Raw genomic sequence first — 19,598 nt, 5'->3', positions numbered from 1 at the left:
AGCAGGTGATAAGAGAGGTGGAAATAGAGGAAGATTCTAGAGGTAGAGAAAGAAAATGTGGTAAGAGAGGTGGTAAGAGAGAAAGAGCAAGAGCAAGGTGGTTCCATATGTAATGTACAGTATGTATAAATAAGTATTGTACATCGTTTCATATGGATAAATTTTCTAGATATGTAAAAATACATACCTTTATTTTAAAAAATAATAAACAAGAGAACTTTTAGGATATTTCTCACCGTACATTATGCATATTAGCCAAACTACTTGGAGAGACATTACCACACACAATCCACATCATCAACCGGAGATTCACTAACCAATTACCAGACAATTATCACGTTATATATAATTTCCTACTTATGACCATGACAATTGAAACCTTTTAAGCATTAAACATTTAACATGTACATAACATTGAATAGTGAAAACTAAAATTTGAGACTATCAAACTAACATCGAGGAAGTCTACATGATAAGGAGCCAAAACATAACACTACATCAAACAGTGTACAATTGCTAACAAGGAGCAATCTACAAAGGTGACAAATGTCAAGTCAAGATGGCTCCTAGAAGAGCATACATAAATAAAAACACCCAACTGAAATATATGAAGAAATCAAAAAGGTACCTTTATTCCCAACAACCTCCCACCTAAAGGCAATGTGCCTTAAGGAGAGAAAAGAATCAACTAAGTCTAGGTATGTACAAAACTGGAATGCATATATCTATCCAACTCCCATCATCTATCGGCAATGAGCAAACCATTTTGTTGGAAGACCCTTCAAGAGAAGATCTGCAAGATTATCATCTATATGCACTTTGACAAGCTCAATGCTCTTGTTGTCAAGTACATCTCTAATGAAGTGATACTTCACCTATATGTGCTTCGTCTTTGCATGAAAGACGAGATTCCGTGTTAGCATGATAGCACTCTGACTATCACAATGGAGAATAGGTAACTTCGTAATGCCAAGCTCTCCCACTAGACGTGAAAGCCATAAAGCCTCCTTGCATACCTCAGTGACAACAATATACTCTGCCTCTGTAGTAGACAATGCAACACACTTTTGTAGCCTGGAGATCCAAGAGACTACTCCTCCTGTGAAAGTAAACACATACCCAAAAGTGGACTTTCGGCAATCCCATGACCAACATAGTCTGCATCCGTAAAGCCAACAACAAATGCCTTATGCTTTCCAAAGCAAATGCACAAATCCTTTGTGCCTTTGAGGTATCTCGTAATACCTTTCACTGCTTTCCAATGCTTTTTACTAGGGTTTATCATGTATCTGCTAACCACTCCCACTGCAAAGGCAATGTCACGACATGTAGCAACCATAGCATACATCAAGCTGCCAACAGCTGAAGCATATGGTATCTTGGCCATTTCAGCATTCTCATCATCTGATATAGGGCTGTCCTCTACACTGAGTTTCACATATGGAGGCAATGAAACCCAAATTGTTTTCCCTCCCTCCATATTAAAACGCTGCAAAACCTTGGAGATATACTCCTCTTGAGATAGATAGAGTAATCCTTTTGACCTATCTCTGAGTATTCGCATGCCAAGAATGTGATTTGCATCACCAAGATTCTTGATGTCAAAGCTATCATGAAGACTTTGCTTCAGTGAGTCCAAGGTATAAGTATCCCTACCAGTCAGCATGTCATCAACATGCAGAACCAAGATAATCAGGCTGCCATCTGCTGCCTTCTTGGCGTACAAACAATGATCCACTTGACTTCTATGAAAGCCTTGAGACTGCATGAATGTATCAAACTTATGATACCATTCTCTTGATGCTTGTTTCAGCCCATACAAACTCCTTTTGAGTTTACATACCATCTTCTATTTCCCTTGTGCCACAAACCCTGCTGCATATATATGTCTTCATGGAGATCACCATGTAAAAATGCAGTCTTTACATCCATCTGTATGAGCTCCATATCCTCAACTACAACCAAGCCCAAAATGGTCATCTTGACTACAGGAGAGAAGATCTCATCAAAGTCAACTCTATGTTCTTGCTTCTGCCCCTTCGCAACCAATCTTGCTTTGTACTTTCGCGAGGAACCAGAAGTGGCCATCTTGTAAACCCATTTGCATGGAAGGGTTTTTTGCCCTTCAAGCAACTGCACCAAGTCCCAAGTGCCATTTTTCTCAAGAGATTCCATCTCTGACAACATGGCTTTATACCATTTCTTGTTGTCCTATGTGTTGCCATTTTTCTCAAGAGATTCCATCTCTAACAACATGGCTTTATACCATTTCTTGTTGTTCTGTGTGTCCATTGCTTCCTTGAAGCAAGACGGTTCACCACAGTCTGTCAACATGACATAATCAACCACATTGTTTGCATGAGGAACGAATCTATTAGGCTGTCTAGTAGCCCTAGACGATCTCCTGATGCAATGATCCTTGTTTGCTGGCTGTTGAGCCAAGAAAATTCCATTTTCAGCTTGCTGTCTTGGCATTTCAACCTGCAAATCAATATCAACAACTTGATGTCCTGGCTATTCCTACACATCCAATGGCTCATCATTATGGGCAATAGCTGGCTCATCATTTCCAGCATTATTTTTTGCATTTGCAAGTTCATTTACAACAGGTATTTGTTGTTGTATAGCGGGCACATTTTGCTGTCCAAAAGGTATTTCTTCCAGGAATACAACCCTACAGACCTCCTCAGTCTTTTCGGACTGTTTATGCATACAATCTTCTCGGAAGATAACATCATTGCTGTGTACTACTTTCCTTTTCTCGGGATCCCATAATCTATATCCCATTTCACCCTCATCACCATATCCTGGGAAAATACATTTACAAAACTTTGGCTCAAGTTTGCTGCATTTTTCCTTACGTATGTGCACAAATGCTTCGCAACCAAACACTTTCAAGTGTGCATACGAAGGAGGCTTGCCCGGCCACGCTTCTTGGGAAACTCCCCTCCCCCCCTCCAAAAAAGACTTGTTTGATGACTGATTAATCAAGTGTACGGCTGTCATAACAGCCTTTGCCCAAAAACCATGAGGTAAAGCAACATGAGACAGCATTGTACAGACCTTATCCTGTATGGTCCGATTCATACGCTCTGCAACTCCATTTTGGGGTGGATTATGAGGGGCAGTGAGCTCCCTCTTTATCCCTTTGCTATCACAAAATGCCTGAAAGGCCTTGGACACATATTCCCCATCATTGTCAAAGCAAAGACACTTAAGTGTCTTATCAACCCGATTCTCAACCAATGCCAAGAATTTTTTAAACTTGTCAAGCACTTCATCCTTACTACGAATAGGGTAAACCCATACCTTCCGCGTAGCATCACCAACAAAGGTGACAAAGTATTATTTCCCCCTAAAGATAACCTTGGCATTTGACATATATCCGAATATACTAACTCTAGAGGAGAAGATTTCAACGAAAGAGACTAGTTATGAGACGTCTGTGCATGTTTACCATAAACACAATGTTCACAATGCCTAAAATCAACATAACAAAGACAAGGCAAGTAACCCAAACGAGAAAGCACTTTCATTCCAATTTGACTCATGTGTCGCAACCGGCCAAGCCAAAAAGAAACACTTGGCTGCTCGATCACGGCAACAACGTGATCACTCACACTAGATACATGGAGAGGATACAAGGTATCACTTTTACAACCTCTGGCAATCACTCTAGATCCCTTACAAATCTTCCATTTCCCATCACTAAAGGTGGTATGAAATCCATCGTCATCTAGTTGCCATGTGCTAATCAAGCTCTTCTTGAGCTGAAATACATGTCGTACATGTTGGAGTGTGAAGACAAAACCATGCTGAAACTGCAAATGCACACTGGCAATACTTGCAATGTCGCATGCATAGTTATCCCCACGATGGACAACACCATGTCGACCCCCTATATAGTTAAAAAACCACTCACGATGAGGGGTGACGTGAAAGAAAGCACCTGAATCTAGAATCCAAGTATGCATGTCATCATTCGTATCTGCAAGTAAAGCATGTGTACTAAAGTGTGAAGAGACAAAGAGTACGTCATTCCCGCTGTCGCTATCATGAGTGACTACATTCACCTCTTCAATTTTGACACTGCTTTTCTTAGGCTAACTCTCTTCCTTCTCTTCCTTGCTATCATCTGCCTTATTGCCCTTTCCTTTCTCTTACTTCCATTTGTAGCAGTCACGTTTAAAGTGACCCTTCTTGCCACAATGATGGCATTCAACATCCTTACCACGTGATTTATTGCGTCCCTTGCTATCAAATTTGCCTTTCTGCTGTAATCTACCCCTAGTATGCAAAGCACTGGAAGACTTACTGGATGCATTATTCTGCCGATTCATTTCTTCCATGAGTAGAGCACTCTCTACATCAGCATACAGAAGGATCGCATTAGAATTGCTCATAGCAGTCCTGAATATATCCCAACTCTCTGGTAGAGTCCAAAGCAAGAAAGTAGCCTTAAATTCCTCATCAATCATGAACTTCAAGACAACCAGCTGGCTGAAAATGGAGTTGAACTCGCTCAAGAGAGTAGACATTGTTGATACCCTCTTTCATACGCAAATCCATAAGCTTTTTCAGCCAATAAACTTTTATTGGGGCACTCTTCTGTGCATATAGTTTTTCCAATCGAGTCCAAATAGCATAGGCAGAATCTAAACCTTCAATGTTAAACACCAAGGCATCAGAAATCGATAGCTCGATGGTTGAGCATGCAAGCTCATTTAACTCATCCTAGTCTTCCTATTCCATATTTGCCAGCTTTGCCCCTTTGGTCTTAATCGGCTTTGCCTGCTTCTTCTACAACAGGATATTGTAGCACTGTTTTTGCCAGACTGCAAAGTTATGTGCTCCTTCAAGCTCCTTAATGTGCATGAGATTACTTATGTCACTGCTGCCAGCCATGATTTTCAACCCAAATGTGACCAAAACATTCAGCAAATGCAAGCCCAAACTGCACACAAGTGACCACAGTACAAGCAAGTACCAACCAGCAATAAATAGCCCTGTAAAAGCAGATATTTCAGGTCTGCAAATAAATTTTCAGCAGCACTAAACCTTGTGCTACAGCCCTCCACAACTGATTACAACTGTTTCAAGGGCAACATCACATTATATGATAAGTCCCAAATTTTGGCTGCAATTTCTATTGTACATACACCCATGGGCACAAAATTTGACACACATGGTCAAAAGCCCCAAAATTTTGTGCTCAAAGCATCAACCATACATCTGCACTGTCTCCGACATGCATAGAATAGGCTAATGTTGCCAAAATAGAGCAATTTCAGCAAAACCCTAAATTTCCAAGTGTTAGATGTCCAAATTGCATGGAATTAAACCCGCATGTACATAAAATGACCAAATGGCACACAAATTTCGCCGAAACAGCAAAAGCCCCAAATTGCATGGGGTCCAATGTGCATCAATGTCAAGAAATTGGGTAAATTTCAGCCCAATTCTTGCATCTACATGAAAACCCCCAAATGTCGAAGGCAAAATGTCACAAATTCCTGCAATTTTGAGACAAATATCACTATTGTGTCTTGCTCACATCAAATCTAGACAAATCCCCAAATTTCTCGGGTCCGATGTGCACAAATTTCAGTGAAATTGAAAAAAAATCACCAAAATGTGAAAAGCCCCAAAATCCCCGGGCAAATGTGCACTGATTTTGCAATTTCTGAGTCAAATTTTGTCCAATTCTACATTAAGATTCCCAAATCCGAGAAAAGCCCCAATTTTTCCATGTCAAAATTGCACATTGTGCTTGTGCATATGAATGCCCGGCAAAAGGGAAGAAGGAAAAATTTCAAGAATTTGAAAAAAAAAATGACAAAAAAGGAGTCCGTTTATCGAATCTTGGACTCAACGTGTTGACCTATCAACATGTGCCGTCAGCTCACTTCGTCCGGTCACAATGCCATCCATCCCGTCTGGCACCCGCAACCTGTCGACTAGCCATCACACAATCGACAATCGCCTGTCGACTATCCACACCTGCGCCTAGTCACTGCCTAGTCAGCTGCCCTATCGCGCCCAGCTGCTACCATCGCCTGCTCGCGTGACGTCTGCAGCCCACAACCTGCAACTCTTGTCACCTACGACACTCAGAGCCTCACGACTATAAGCTCCTGCTCATTTGTCACTCAACCTGACGACTATTAATGAATTCAGAAAGCGTGCACGACCTGTGAGCTCTGATACCAGTTTGTTAAGATAGAGAGCACGAGGATCGAGATACACGATGCTTTCACATAGCACAGAGAGAGAGAGAGAGAGTGTGTGTGTAGAGTAGAGAGGAGAGTGAGCACAACGTTCTTGGGTACAATGACAAGTGTACCTCTTTAGGACCAAAAATACAAGGTCTTTCGTTAGCGGAAAGCTCGTTATGGGCTAAAGTAAGCACCACAGTCTTGGTTCTAGAGAATGAACAAGTTCCTTAGGACTCACTAATACCATTCCGCCCCTTATGACCCGAACTTACATGTCCATATCACTTTAGAGAAGGTAAACTCTATTTTGCTATATGTAAACGATTGAATTCTGAGTGACTCAAATTCTACTATCATAGCAGAAATTAAAGCCCAACTAAGTTCCACATTTGACATAACTGACCTCTATCAATTGTCTTATTTTTTGGGGATGAAGGTAGGTCATTCCAGAGGTAGTATTTTTTGTATCATAGCAGAAGTGCACTCTTCAGTTGGTGCACAAACTGATAACACAAAACATAATTAGGGTTAGGGTGACTCAAAGACAATGAACATAGAGAATAATGAAGTGAATGATTGCTGAATATACAATGCTCACACAACAAACACACTACGTAGTGAGTGAATATTGTACCACAAACCCCTGTATCTCGAGGATTAGGGCTAGGGTAATGAGTTGGAGAGTGTATCATACTTCGAATGGATCCCAAAACACAACAAGGCAACCTTCGGATGTCGAACACTAGCAAACGCAGCAATGTAAGTGTTGGATTTTATGCAGATAACAAAAAGGAGAGAGAATATACAATAAACACAATGTCAAGAGAGAAAATAGCAAAACATAGCCTGTAAGGGCTGAGCGATAGCTAGAGGAGAGAGAAAACTGCCAGGCACAGCCAGCAAAGGCATCTACAGTCTGCAGAGGGTGGCAACAACTGAGGAGAAAGAAAATCTAACAACCGATAGCTCCAACAACAAAATGCATGCAGGTTCGTGAGGAGAGGTTGGTGACAGCAGGGAAATACCTCAACAGCAATCGCCTAGCTGAGATCAGCTCCGAACAGCATGTAGAAGGCTGGAAATAGGTGCCAAACTGTTATAGACAACAATGGCCAGCTTGGACCACAATATCCTCCACATCTAGGGTGTCGGCAGCAAGCTGAAAGACCTAAATTCTGCAAAAACGAGATTGGGGAGAGTGAAGGGTAGACTACCTATTTATAGAAAGCTTGGGAGCCCCCACTTAACTCTCTCATACCACGCCCCATTTTAGGGTTTTAAGTAAAATAAGCCTAAAATAGGCATAAAATAAGTTGTTTTGGGGCTGTTTAAGTGGCTAATGATATTTCTTAGCTCAATAGTTGCCACACCTCTTGATCCCATTGTCTAGTTATCCAAACAAGGTCAAGAATTATTAATTCTAAATATTAGTTTAAATGGCTGAAAAAACTAGTTAGAAGGGTGCCACTTGGGCAAAACTTGCTCGTGCAAGTGAGGGAAAGGCTATTAGAGGCTGTTGGCGTCTCATTCCAACATTGTGAAGGTTGGGAGAGTAGGAGAGAGAGCTATTGCTGCAATTTTCCAAGCATTGGTGATTAGCCCAACCATTGGAGACTATCAAAGAGCTACTGCTAGCTGATCAAGAGGCCATTGGAGGTGCAACCCCTATAGGCTGTCTACAAGTAAGTGACAACAAGTTTGGGGCCCATAGGGGCAAGCAATTGCATGTGGTACTCCTATTGGTGGTGGGCTGCATTCAGCCATTTTTAGCAAAGCAGCAACACGTTTGACCACTTTCTCATGATAAAAATCAGAGATTTCTCTCTCCTCAGCTTTCTCTCTTCTCTACAAGAGTTCCCTTAGCAATTCTCAACCATTTTCAAGCCCTAATAAAGAGTAACAAAGCATTTGCTGCTGTAACCCTAATTTACGGTAAAAATTTAGGGTTTTGGCACCACCTTGAGTCTCATGCCAAGAAATTGAAGGCTTAGTATGTGAATACAGCAGCTAGAATTCGAGGAATTGCTAGAGATTTCAAGAAGCCAACAAGCCAATTGGATTTGGGGCTCATTTTGACCAACGAAGGGTCAATTCAATCCCCTACTAGATCAAGGGGCAAATCAGATTGAAGGCTTGCTACTCATTTTTATTGTAAGAGACATTGGATAGTGAAGGAGATTGGAGCCAAATCTCAATGTACTTCATCTAATTTTAATAGAAGCTAAAGAAATACTACAAGGAGCACCAATTTTTTGGGCCAACAAGGTATCCAATGTCCACGATTAAGTGGTGATATTTGCAATTTAGTTTAGGTGAATTTCATGATTCTTGTAATCAATGCTTAATCAGGTTATTTACCACCCTATCCAAGAAGGAAGGCTAGTTTCACATGGGGGTTTAAATATACTTCATGTTCATTATCTATTGGCCAAGAAAGCTATATGGTTGGCTCCTTTGTTTCAGCACAAAGAGCATATAGAGCTTCTTTGGAAAACTAGTACAAATGACAAGGCTTCGCAATTATTGAAGGTGCATTTAATATATGCTTCCAATATGCATGGAGGCCTAAATATACTTCATGTTGATTATCTGTTGGCCAAGAAAGCTACATTGTTGGTTCCTTTCTTTCAGCACAAAGAGCCTTGAGCAACTAAGATAGCAGCCATGTATGTTAACAAGAAAACTAAGGCATATTGTCGTTGCATAGTGGGCCACTAGGAAGCAATATTGGGTCACTTCAAGGGGGAATTTCTAGGCTATCCTTACTCCACTTGTTACTACAAGACCAGAACATAATGTTATCTCATAGTCAATGGTTAGCAAGCCTCCTTTACAAGGTAACTCTTTGCAAAAAAGAAATAATGCAGCCAAGTGTTGCATTGTTGTGTCTTGAAGAACCATTACCAATTCGAGAACCTGTCAAACCTCATAATCTCCTAAAATTGGGAATCCTACACATTGATGATGTGATCAATGAGACCTGTCAATTATTATCTTTACATGGTTGCATGTCACATTCATGCACTTCATATGCGTCATAGACCCATTTGGAGAAATAACACCCTTATTTGCACCATTTATTGTTAGTGCCTTTTCAGAGGTTAAAGCTAACAAACCAGGAGATTGGGTTGTAGTTTATAATTTCCGACTTGGAAAATTTCACAGCAAATTAAAACTTTGATATACATGCCCATTTGTGATATTCAAGGATATTGGTTAGGGCACATTCTTAGTAAAAGATTTGCAGGGAAATGTGTTGAAGCCTACAGTTAATGGATTTAGGCTTAAAAGGCTTGTACAACCATATTATTCAGTTGTTCATTTAATCATTCCAACTAGGACAAGAGAATCAGTTAGTAACAGTTATAGGTATGAATTGTCAAACTCATATGAGTATGAAGTGACATATGGCACGAAAGGACGTAGACTAAGTGAAAACTTGGACTGTTGCATTAGTATGGAGGACATTCATTTTTTTCAAATTTCACCCCTTTCTCGATAAGGCACGATTCATATGGAAAATAAGTGAAAAAGTACATGCATACACACTTAAAAAATAATATTGGGAGATAAAGTATCCAAGATGTTGAGCTGCACATGGCTATCTAGTTTGAACACAAGCTAGACGTGAAAGGGGTGGGATCACATGGAAAAATGTCAAAAAAACACACACACACAGAATGAATCAAAAATTAATTTGGGAGAATTTATGAGTCAGAACAGAGTGCAATGAAAAGAAAAAATGTTTGGGTAAAGGGCTCGATATGGCTCTTTGGTCAAAACACGGTGCCAATGCCAGTGGGGCGCATTCATAAGGAAAAAACAGCAAAAACATGTAAGAAAACACACTCAAAAAGTAATAACAAGAAATATGAATCGTAGAGGGCTATCCAGTGAAAACATAGTTCCAATGAGAAGAGAGTATGTTTTCATGGAAAAATAGCAAAAACACATAAGGAAAATACCTGCAAATACGTAAAAATTAATAATAGTCAAACTGTGCATCAAAATGATAAGATCTAAAAAGGAAAAATGTCCTAAGAGAATATAAAATTAACCTCTTATTTAGTTTTTTTGTAATTTATTTTAATTATCTAAGAGTTTTTTAAATTTATGTATGATTATTTCTAATTTAATGATAATTAGGTAAGCTACACTTAATTTTTATCTTTAAATTTTTAAATTAAATCTTGAACTTGATGGAAATCAAATCTACGTAAATTTTTTAAAAGGCTTTACTTTTGGAGATGCATGGTTTGGATATTTGCCATGGAAAAACTTGACAAAATGTTGTACTACCTTAACTCATCATCTCATTATTCATATGCTCACATACAAACGAGACAGTATCATCTCTACCTTGCTATTGCCAAAAAACTAGGATATTTTTGGATGGTCTTTCTATAAGACACTAGGTCCTAATTCACACAACTTAGCAAAAGATGAAAGAACACAAAAAGATGGAAGTGATCCTTAAATCTTTATTATAGTAGTTAAGTAGACGGTTGTACAAGTATGGCTCGGAGAGCCGAAGCATGAACCAACACACTCCACTCTCAAAATCCATGAGGCTGTCTCACTGTCCTATCAGAGACAGCTCTTCAACACTTGCACCACTCGTCCTCAATGCTCTCACCCTCCTATGGGGGAGGGCTCTTCATCGGAGACAGCTCTTCAACACTTGCACCACTCGCCCTCAATGCTCTCACCCTCCTATGGGGGACTCCTCAATACTTTCTCGTTGTCCTATCAGGGACAGCTCTTCAACGCTCGCCCCACTCGTCTCCATCATTTCAGCCCTATGTCTATTTTAGACATTCACAGTAAAAACACCATGCTGGAGATTTATACGCTTCTGCTATGGATATGCTTTACCACTATTTCTCAATTCTTTGAATAAATTTTTGTCAGAAGTGGAGCAGCGGTGGAAGCATAAACATGTGCTCAAATAAACTGCTAAAACACGAGACAAAAAGAGAAAAGAACACGATATATATGAGAACTCAGATGTATGCACGGGAAATGGAATCCATATATCTGAATACGAGACACTCGCATACAACAGTGAGTCACTGGTGGGGGGGCACTGGCACTTGCACTGGCTCCTCTCTCCATAGAGTCTGCAGATAGTGAAGATGATGATGATGACTGAGGAGGAGCCACTGAGTATATATAGACTGAAAAAGTGGGAAGCAATAATGCTGGTCGGACAGCATTAAAGCTGGCCGACTGGTGCATAAAATGCTCCACTGGCATAAAATGCCACACCAAAAAAATACCTAAAATACCTAATAAAAATGCCCAACCCAAATCAAGCCCAGACTCACACATGAGCTGACAAATACTTTGCTAACATCCTCTCTCAGATCATGGGTGATTTGATACAATACAATAGTATAATGAAAAAGGATCAGAAACTATACAACATAGAACCACCAAGTAGAACCATGGATACCCAAGTAGTGGGTGATCAAGCCACCACCAAGGTGCCTCGGAGAGAACCTGATGTCGATGTCAATCGTACCAAACACCTGAAAATAGAGAAGATCATAGCATGTCTCTGTGTCCATCACCAATGTCTCGCAGTAGCATACAAGACCATCCTGGTAAAAATGCCCCTGAATATAGGTGACCATGGATTCCCCGCCTTTGGTCAGACCGCCAAAGTGTCCCCTCATGTGAGCTTCAGACGAAAACCTCCCGCTCTCTGTCAGATAACCAGCTCATCATGAACCTGGATGTCAATCCCAGCTCCAGGATTTGATTCCGCCAGATTGAAGTCGATGCGTCAAGGACGTCCCTCTCTGGAACCTGTGCACCTGTATAAAAGTATAGATGAGGCGCGGCTGCCCCATCTGAACATCCGCTCACACTCCCTCTCTGGCACAAGAGAGTCGTGAGGGATGACCTCATCACCACCACTAGAAAGCAACCAAGGAAGGGGCCACCAAGCCCTTTCCGCGATCCGAAGAAGAGGATCCCTTCCGCGCCTTGGACTTCACCTTGGTCGTAGGATCGGAGTCGGATGAAGAAGAGAACTCATCGGTAGAGTCAACATCCCGCTTCGTCTTCTGCTCCTTCCTGGAAGCCACTAACGTCTTGCAATCCTTCCGCAAATGTCCCTTCTTGCCACAGTGGTAACACTGGGCCTTCGACTTCTTCTTCCCGTTACCCCTCTCTGAAGCGACATAAGCCTCGCCTCCATAATGTGCCGGAAGCCGCCCCTGTAATCTCAAGGATGTCTCATGCTCAAGAAGCATCGAGATCATATGTGTAAAACTGACAAGAGTCGATGATGTCTACGCCCACAAAGCATTGGCCACTCCATCAAACTCCGGGGGGAGCTTGTAGAGGACCGTCCCGACGAGATGCGCCTCGGGAAGAGCAGATTGCATGTGCCGAAGCTGGTCCTGTACTTACGTAACACGAAGAAAAGACTGAATAGTATCTTTTGGCTCAAACGTCATCTGCTGGAGCTGGCCATAAAGTGTGACGGCCCGCATGGTGGAAGGTGCCTCGTACATCTGCTGCAACTTCTGCCATACTTCAGGAGATGTCCTACAGGAGGTAACCGCCGGTAAGACCGCTTTAGAAATACACCGAAGCAACGCCAAGTAAGCACGGGCATCGTCTGAGTCCCATGTGAGCACCGCTTCCTCAGGGTTGTCCTCATCAAAGTCTTCAGGAAGAGGAAAAGGACGGAGAGGTTGAGGAATAGCTCCACAGACGATGTACCATAACGGCTTCTGCACAAACCAAGCTTTCATGACAGCACTCCATGTGAGATAATCAGGTCCATGTAACTTATCATCAGTGGAAGTGCACGGAGGAGCCATATGGAGAGGATAAGAAGAGAAGTAGAGAAGAGATGGAATTTAGAGAGGAAACACAGCCAAAATACAAGCACAGACGGCAGAAAATGAGAGTTCACATGCAATATAATCCAAAATCTGATCAATAGAAGACAAAAGCTGCTGCAGAAAGTCAAAAAAATCAGTCAAAAACTGCCAAAAACAGCAAAAACGGCCTGAAGTAACAGTCACCCAGCCACGAGAGACGCTGAATCAGCAAAACGCAGGCTGTAAACTGGAGAAAAACGGGTAGAAAACTATCGCCAGCAGCTGCAGATGAAAAACGCAGGCAGCAGAGGGTGCGTAGGCAGCAGGCGATGGCAAAACTGCAAAAAACGCAGGCTGAAAACAGCCCTAAAACAGGTCGCCTGGCTGCAACAGCAGTCGTCTAATCAGCAGGGGTACAAAACAGTCCTGAAATCAGCAAGAAAACACAGCAAAAACACAAATCCTGAAAACTGATACCATGTCAGAAGTGGAGCAACGGTGGAAGCATAAACATGTGCTCAAATAAACTGCTGAAACACGAGACAAAAAGAGAAAAGAACACGATACAGATGAGAACTCAGATGTATGCACGGGAAATGGAATCCATATATCTGAACACGAGACACTCGCATACAACAGTGAGTCACTGGCTGTGTGGGCACTGGCACTGGCACTGGCACTGGCTCCTCTCTCCACAGAGTCTGCAGATGGTGAAGATGATGATGATGACTAAGGAGGAGCCACTGAGTATATATAGACTGAAAAAGTGGGGAGCAATAATGCTGGTCGAACAGCATTAAAGCTGGCCGACTGGTGCATAAAATGCTCCACTGGCATAAAATGCCACACTAGAAAAATACCTAAAATACCTAATAAAAATGCCCAGCCCAGATCAAGCTTAGACTCACACACGAGCTGACAAATACTCTGCTAACAATTTTATGATGAAGTCTATTCTTCTTGTAAAGTTTGGACTTAATGAAACAATGAATAGTGGTTTCACCCCCCGGGAAAAAAAAAAGAGTTGTGTACGTGTATTTCTATTTCTCAATCAAAGTCCTTACCAGGCTCTTAACCCTTGCCATGGGGGCCGCAGACTGCAACTAGGGGATTTGATTTCGTCATGGTCTCGCGTAAACTTTGCAATTCTGTTGTTAAGTCACATAAAGACGTTGGAATCTAGACAAAGTTCCTCATCTAACTTTGTAGGCATAACTTCATGTATAAATGTAAAATCATGACAACAGTCATGAAGTCCTCACTTAATAATAGATCCAGTGCAAAAAATCATACATTCTCTTTGAGAGACGAATTATACAATGCATTTGCAAGTCAACAAAGACATTGTCAAACAAGTTACATGATGGTTATTATCTCATACCATATGGACATTGAGCTTAAGAGTTTGTTGCCTAAACTCAACCTACAGTTACCATGTAAAATTTCTGCCTCACAACACTTAACTTTTATTTTATAGAAAGAACAGACACCAGCGCCTTAAAACATCACATAAGAACAGGCATATTGATAACAAACCTCCAAAGCTTGTCAACAATAATAGCTTTGCCAACATGGTCATCTAACAAAACAGCAACGTCATCTGGGGTAACGTACCCATACCTAATATGGTAAGAAACAATTTGCTGTAAGAAGATTCAAACAAAAAGCAAAGCAATAGTTATTGAACTCATGGGCATTATAACAGACTTACCAATGGCCAGCAATTTCTCCAGACGCATCTGGACTGTATATCACAATGTTACCAGCATATTTGTGACCACCCACATGAGAACAAGGTCTTACAAACACATGACCGTTCAAATCACGACTAAAGATTTCTTCTTTGAACTTCTTGATTAAAGCAGGCCCACATAAACCACAACGCATGTCACGGCTGGCATGGGTACAGACAAAAACATGAGACCCCTTGAGTTTTTCTGCCTTCTTTGACAACCACTCTTGCTCTTGAACAAGAACCTCCTCCACAAAATTTTCCACATCTGCCCTTGTCAATCCCCTGAAAGTTTTCAATACTTCCTGTATTAAGAGGACTGAAGCAACTTTGACAGCCTCTTGAGCATATTAGCCAATGATATTCAAGAGTGCCAATAACATACTACCAACAGACTCTGGAAACTCACTTGTAACAGATCATGTTAGGAAAAATAAGTACATCACCATCAAGTTCATCACCACCTTCACAAATGGTAAGCCGTGTCTGTCCAAGTCATTCAAATAGCGCTTCAGAAGAGGGTTCTGGAACTACACAAACAAACTCCGAAATGCAAGTTGCCATGTATACTTATTTGATCAAATTTCACTCAGGTGAGACAATCCCCTCTTTTAAGCCCTAAAGCATTAGTTTTTTGCCTAGGATGTAACCGCCAAGTGAACTGCAAACAACTCAATACTCAAAGAACCTCTAGAATGTGACGGAAGTAAATTTTAACCAATCTCAAGTGATTCATCCTCCATACTTAAACGCATGAAAGCATGGTCCCTTACTTGTCAAAAGTCAAGAAAACAGTCTGATTCGCACATAGAAATTTCAAACTTTACTTGCTTCCAATGGACAAACACATGAGACTTGCTTACAAATCCCATTCTGAAATCAAGCAGATTATCCCCCAAACCCCCCCCCCCCCCCCCAAAAAAAAAGGAAACAAATTTGGACAAGTATTCCTCACGTTACACAGTATCAAAAGAACTACTGTAAGCCTACTTCACAGACAGGAATTGAAGCAATAAATTTCGAAAACATATGTTGGATCACGTTAAAGTTGTATGCTATCAGGCAATGAGAGGCATGTCAAGGTCAGCTAGAACGGATCGCTGAAGGAGATGATTGAAGCAGGTGAGAGAGATAGCTACTAATAAAAATGAATCCTTCACAAATTTTCAACAATTTACCATGATTTGCATTCCTCTTGTTTTAGACAAAAACTATAACATACAGGTAAACGAGTTACCTAGCCTTCATCAATTCCCTTATAAGAAGTGTGTTTCAGCTCTGAAAATGAAAATATAGATCCGTTGAACCAGCAAGCCGTTGGCTTGTCTTGTCATAACACTGAATTGAAATCACAAACTTTTCTAGACGATGCCATTTTAAAAATCTGGGGTAAAGGTTTTCTGTGCGTGACCTTCTTTGGCATGTCATTCTTCCGAGCCTTAATGGCTGCTGCGAGAGCGCGGGGAAAAGGATGCTTGTCGGAGTTCTCCACATGAGACGGCCAGTTCTGAGGCTCTTTGTAGCACAAGAAGACGTGTTTCTCATACAGCTGGACGGTGCCTGCCAGAGATTCTTTATACATTTCAGGCCTGCTGAATCCATGCTTCAAATCCTGAGCATCTAGGGTTTCAACGGAGGATGAAGGAGGGAACGCCATTGCGGCCAAGGAGGAGGAGGAGGAGGACGAGAGCCTGCGCCCGTAGAAGCGAGAGATCGCCAGAAGATATACGTCGCATACAAAATCGAGTGGACGGAAAGCGCTTGGAATACGACTCTCTGATGATGCAAAAAGAAATGAGAGGTGCTCCAACTCAACAGTGCGTACTCGTCGCCATAGCCGTGGAGCATTGGAAAGGAAAAACTTTCATTAGGGACCAAGGCTCCAAAGGGAGGACGTGAATTCTTTTTATCGTTTCAGGAGACGCGAACTACCTCGTACGATTTTTTTTTTCCTATGCGAATCCTAGTTAGGGCCTCCGAAGTGCGGGTCATTTAGGATGCTCGTAAAGTGATGGTATTTTAACCCCCTCCCCTGTAAAGGCTTTGTAGCTATACCATGTCGTTGCTACCGATTGCACCTATATAGGGAGTAGTAGTGACTCAAAGCCCTGCCTTGTTTTCACTCTACGTGTGATTCCCTATACCCAGTGGTGAACCCTTTTATATGTGGCATCACGAGGGTGTAGTCGTGAAATGTGTCTATGTTGTCTCGCTTTTTGGATTGAATAATACAAGAGTATACCTTGAGCTTATATATCGTGTTACCTTTCTGTGCCGTGTTGAGTGCGTAACGAGTGCAGGCTTATCACACTTGGTATCAGAGTGACTTTTGCTCGGAGTGAAGGAGTGCTCACGGAAGCAGGAGGAAAGATCCAGTGCCCCGAAGAAATCGAAGTCGTAACGACCCACAGCGTGTTGCCCCACGTCGCAACGCCCCCCCGACGCGTCGGCCCCAGCATGACGCCCCAACCTCGACACCCCACCGTCTGAAGACGTGACGCGACTTCCCCACGGCACAACTGTAATGAAGCAAATAAGGCCAATGGCAAACAATGATAGCAGGCTAAATGCCTTTGTGATAAAACTAGAGGTCTAGGGCTTAAGGTTTGCTATAAATAGGCAGCCCTAGCCATAGTTAGGGGCCTTTTGCCATTTGGACATGTTATTCATGTAAGTTTTCTTGGTAGCCACATTAGTTTTCTTGTCCTTCACCTACATGGAGGTGAGTTTCCATGGCACCAGCTTGGGGTGTGTTCCAAGATTCCTTTCTTGTATTCATGTTTTCACCATAGGTTAATGTAGTGATTTCTTCATTTTCCATTGTTCCATAGTTAGATTTTATGGCAGTCTAGGACCTTCATTACAATGGTATCAGAGCCTTGCTTTGATCCAAGGCAGGTTTTAATTCCATCATTTTCATGATTATGATCTGGTTGGGGAGGTCATTTTCATGGAAGATCTGGTTATAGACATAATTTTTGCGTAACTGGAGTTGAAGACACAGTTACATGGTTTGGTTTCTACTTGACAGTGACTAGGTAGTCATGTTGTTGTACTACTTCAAACTGTGTTAAAGATGGTGGATCTTGGCACTATCCAGTGGTAACTTGGGTTGAGGTTGAGTTTAGTGGGGTTTACTTTTGAGAGGGAAGGGTTTACTTTTCAGACACAGTCTTTCTCTCTCCCGTTTCAAGCTCTCTTCATCCTCCATAGCCAAAATCTCCATCCTCTCTCTCTCCCATGATTTCTACTGTCAAAATGGATCTGATAGCTTAAGCCTCCATGCTCTAAGCTTTCCATTGAGTACTCAAATGGCTTATTAGCCACCTCTAGATCTCATTGTACTTTAGCATGCACTCACGCTGCTTGTGCCAAAAATTCAAGGTGCTGTATTGCTTGTGATCATGAAGATTTTTGAGCTTTTGTACCTCATCTCAAGCTTCTTGTTGATCAACTACAATTCCTATTTCAACCTATGGAGAGAATGATCGCATCAAACCTCACATTGTCTGGTAGGAAAATTTCCGTATCATAGTCATGCCTGTCCACATCGGGAAAGACTCTGTAAGCTGCGCTTGGAGATCAACTACGATGGCTCTTCATCAGGAACTATCCAAAGTGTCAAGTCCACACAATCTGGTTGTGTCGACGGCATCTTGAATGTCATTTCCCCTAAAAGGGATGACGGCAACCCTGGTAGCGAACGAACGAGCTTGGTATGTCTTCATCAGAGGAAGAAGAGAAAGTCTTCGAAAAGAGCCATCAGAATGATATCTGGATGAAGGTTTATTGAAGGTTTATCTGTGTTCTTTGTGTGGAGCCTTTGCCTCTCCTCGCGAGGTCGTTCCTTCTCCTCTTCTCAAGACTCGCCATGGCCTCTGCAGATGTGTAGTTCTGCTGCTTCATCGGTGGCTTGGCTGGGCTACTAATGATCATGGCCTGCCTGACGTGTTCCGTCTACTCAGTCTGGATGACCAGAGAGTAACATTGAAGCATAGTATTGATCACCGAATTCATTCATCAGGTCAAGTATGGAACAATCTGCAGATTAGAAGACGAATCATATCTTAATTTCACACTTGTTTCCCTTCAGCAACCATCGGAAAGATGCCGCAGGTTCATGGCAATGCAACCTTCTCTGTGGTTTTGACCAATGCTCAATATTGCGGTCTTGAAATGCAAAAGCACTGTAGCTAATGGGGTTCTTTCCTGTCAAAGGCCGAGAAGCTCGCAATCCTTCTGTGGAAGTCCCATTTTGTAGCTTTGCAAGAATTGTCTTGGCAATCTTTTCATAGACCAGGGGCATGCCATTATGCAAGCATATGTTTCTGAAATTTCAGTCCTAAAGTAGAGCACATGATCATCATTGCTCCTAAAAGTTGAAGGCGTTGGGATATAAAGATTTGTACATCACCGGTACTAATGCACAACTGGTGATGTCGAATGCTTGGGGAAGGTACGACAGATGTGACTTCCGCTGCGAGGCAAGAGAAGGACACACACGAATGGCAGAAGCTTCATCACTCCCTTGCTAATGCGGTAGTGGATGATGCTTCTGTTGAGCAAAGGAATGTGTCTGTCCAGCTTAATGCTATTTCTTATTCAAGGGTGTCATCATTGATGCAAGAATTAGACACAAGGGCTACATCCTTTTCAGCTATAGAACTAGATCACAACCTCATTTATCAAAGGAAGAGCAGCCGCGATCTCAGATCTACAAGGTTTATTAGCCTTTGACAGGGCTTTTGACAAAGCAAGATAAAGACAAGTAGGCAGGAGTTATGAATTCCAGGAGGCGGCACTCTTATGGCA

General features: G+C 41.9%; 1 protein-coding gene across 1 annotated transcript in view; it reads right to left on the bottom strand.

The window, feature by feature from the left end:
• LOC148027259 (altered inheritance of mitochondria protein 32-like) overlaps positions 1 to 16,687 on the bottom strand; it is a 49,608-nt gene extending 32,921 nt beyond the window's left edge. Inside the window, exons 1-4 of the mRNA XM_087691835.1 lie at positions 16,198 to 16,687; positions 15,196 to 15,272; positions 14,766 to 15,071; positions 14,591 to 14,674 (exon numbers count right to left, since the gene is read on the bottom strand). Coding sequence (XP_087547961.1) covers positions 14,591 to 14,674; positions 14,766 to 15,071; positions 15,196 to 15,272; positions 16,198 to 16,443 — 713 coding nt within the window. The 5' untranslated portion in view covers positions 16,444 to 16,687. The remainder of the gene's footprint in view (positions 1 to 14,590; positions 14,675 to 14,765; positions 15,072 to 15,195; positions 15,273 to 16,197) is intronic.
• Positions 16,688 to 19,598: the final 2,911 nt, after the last annotated feature.

Source organism: Lygodium microphyllum, chromosome 13, assembly GCF_053477565.2.
Source record: "Lygodium microphyllum isolate KBCC chromosome 13, Lygodium_microphyllum_v1.1.10, whole genome shotgun sequence".
Lineage (NCBI taxonomy): Eukaryota > Viridiplantae > Streptophyta > Polypodiopsida > Schizaeales > Lygodiaceae > Lygodium > Lygodium microphyllum.
This window is presented reverse-complemented; position numbering and strand designations above follow the sequence as displayed.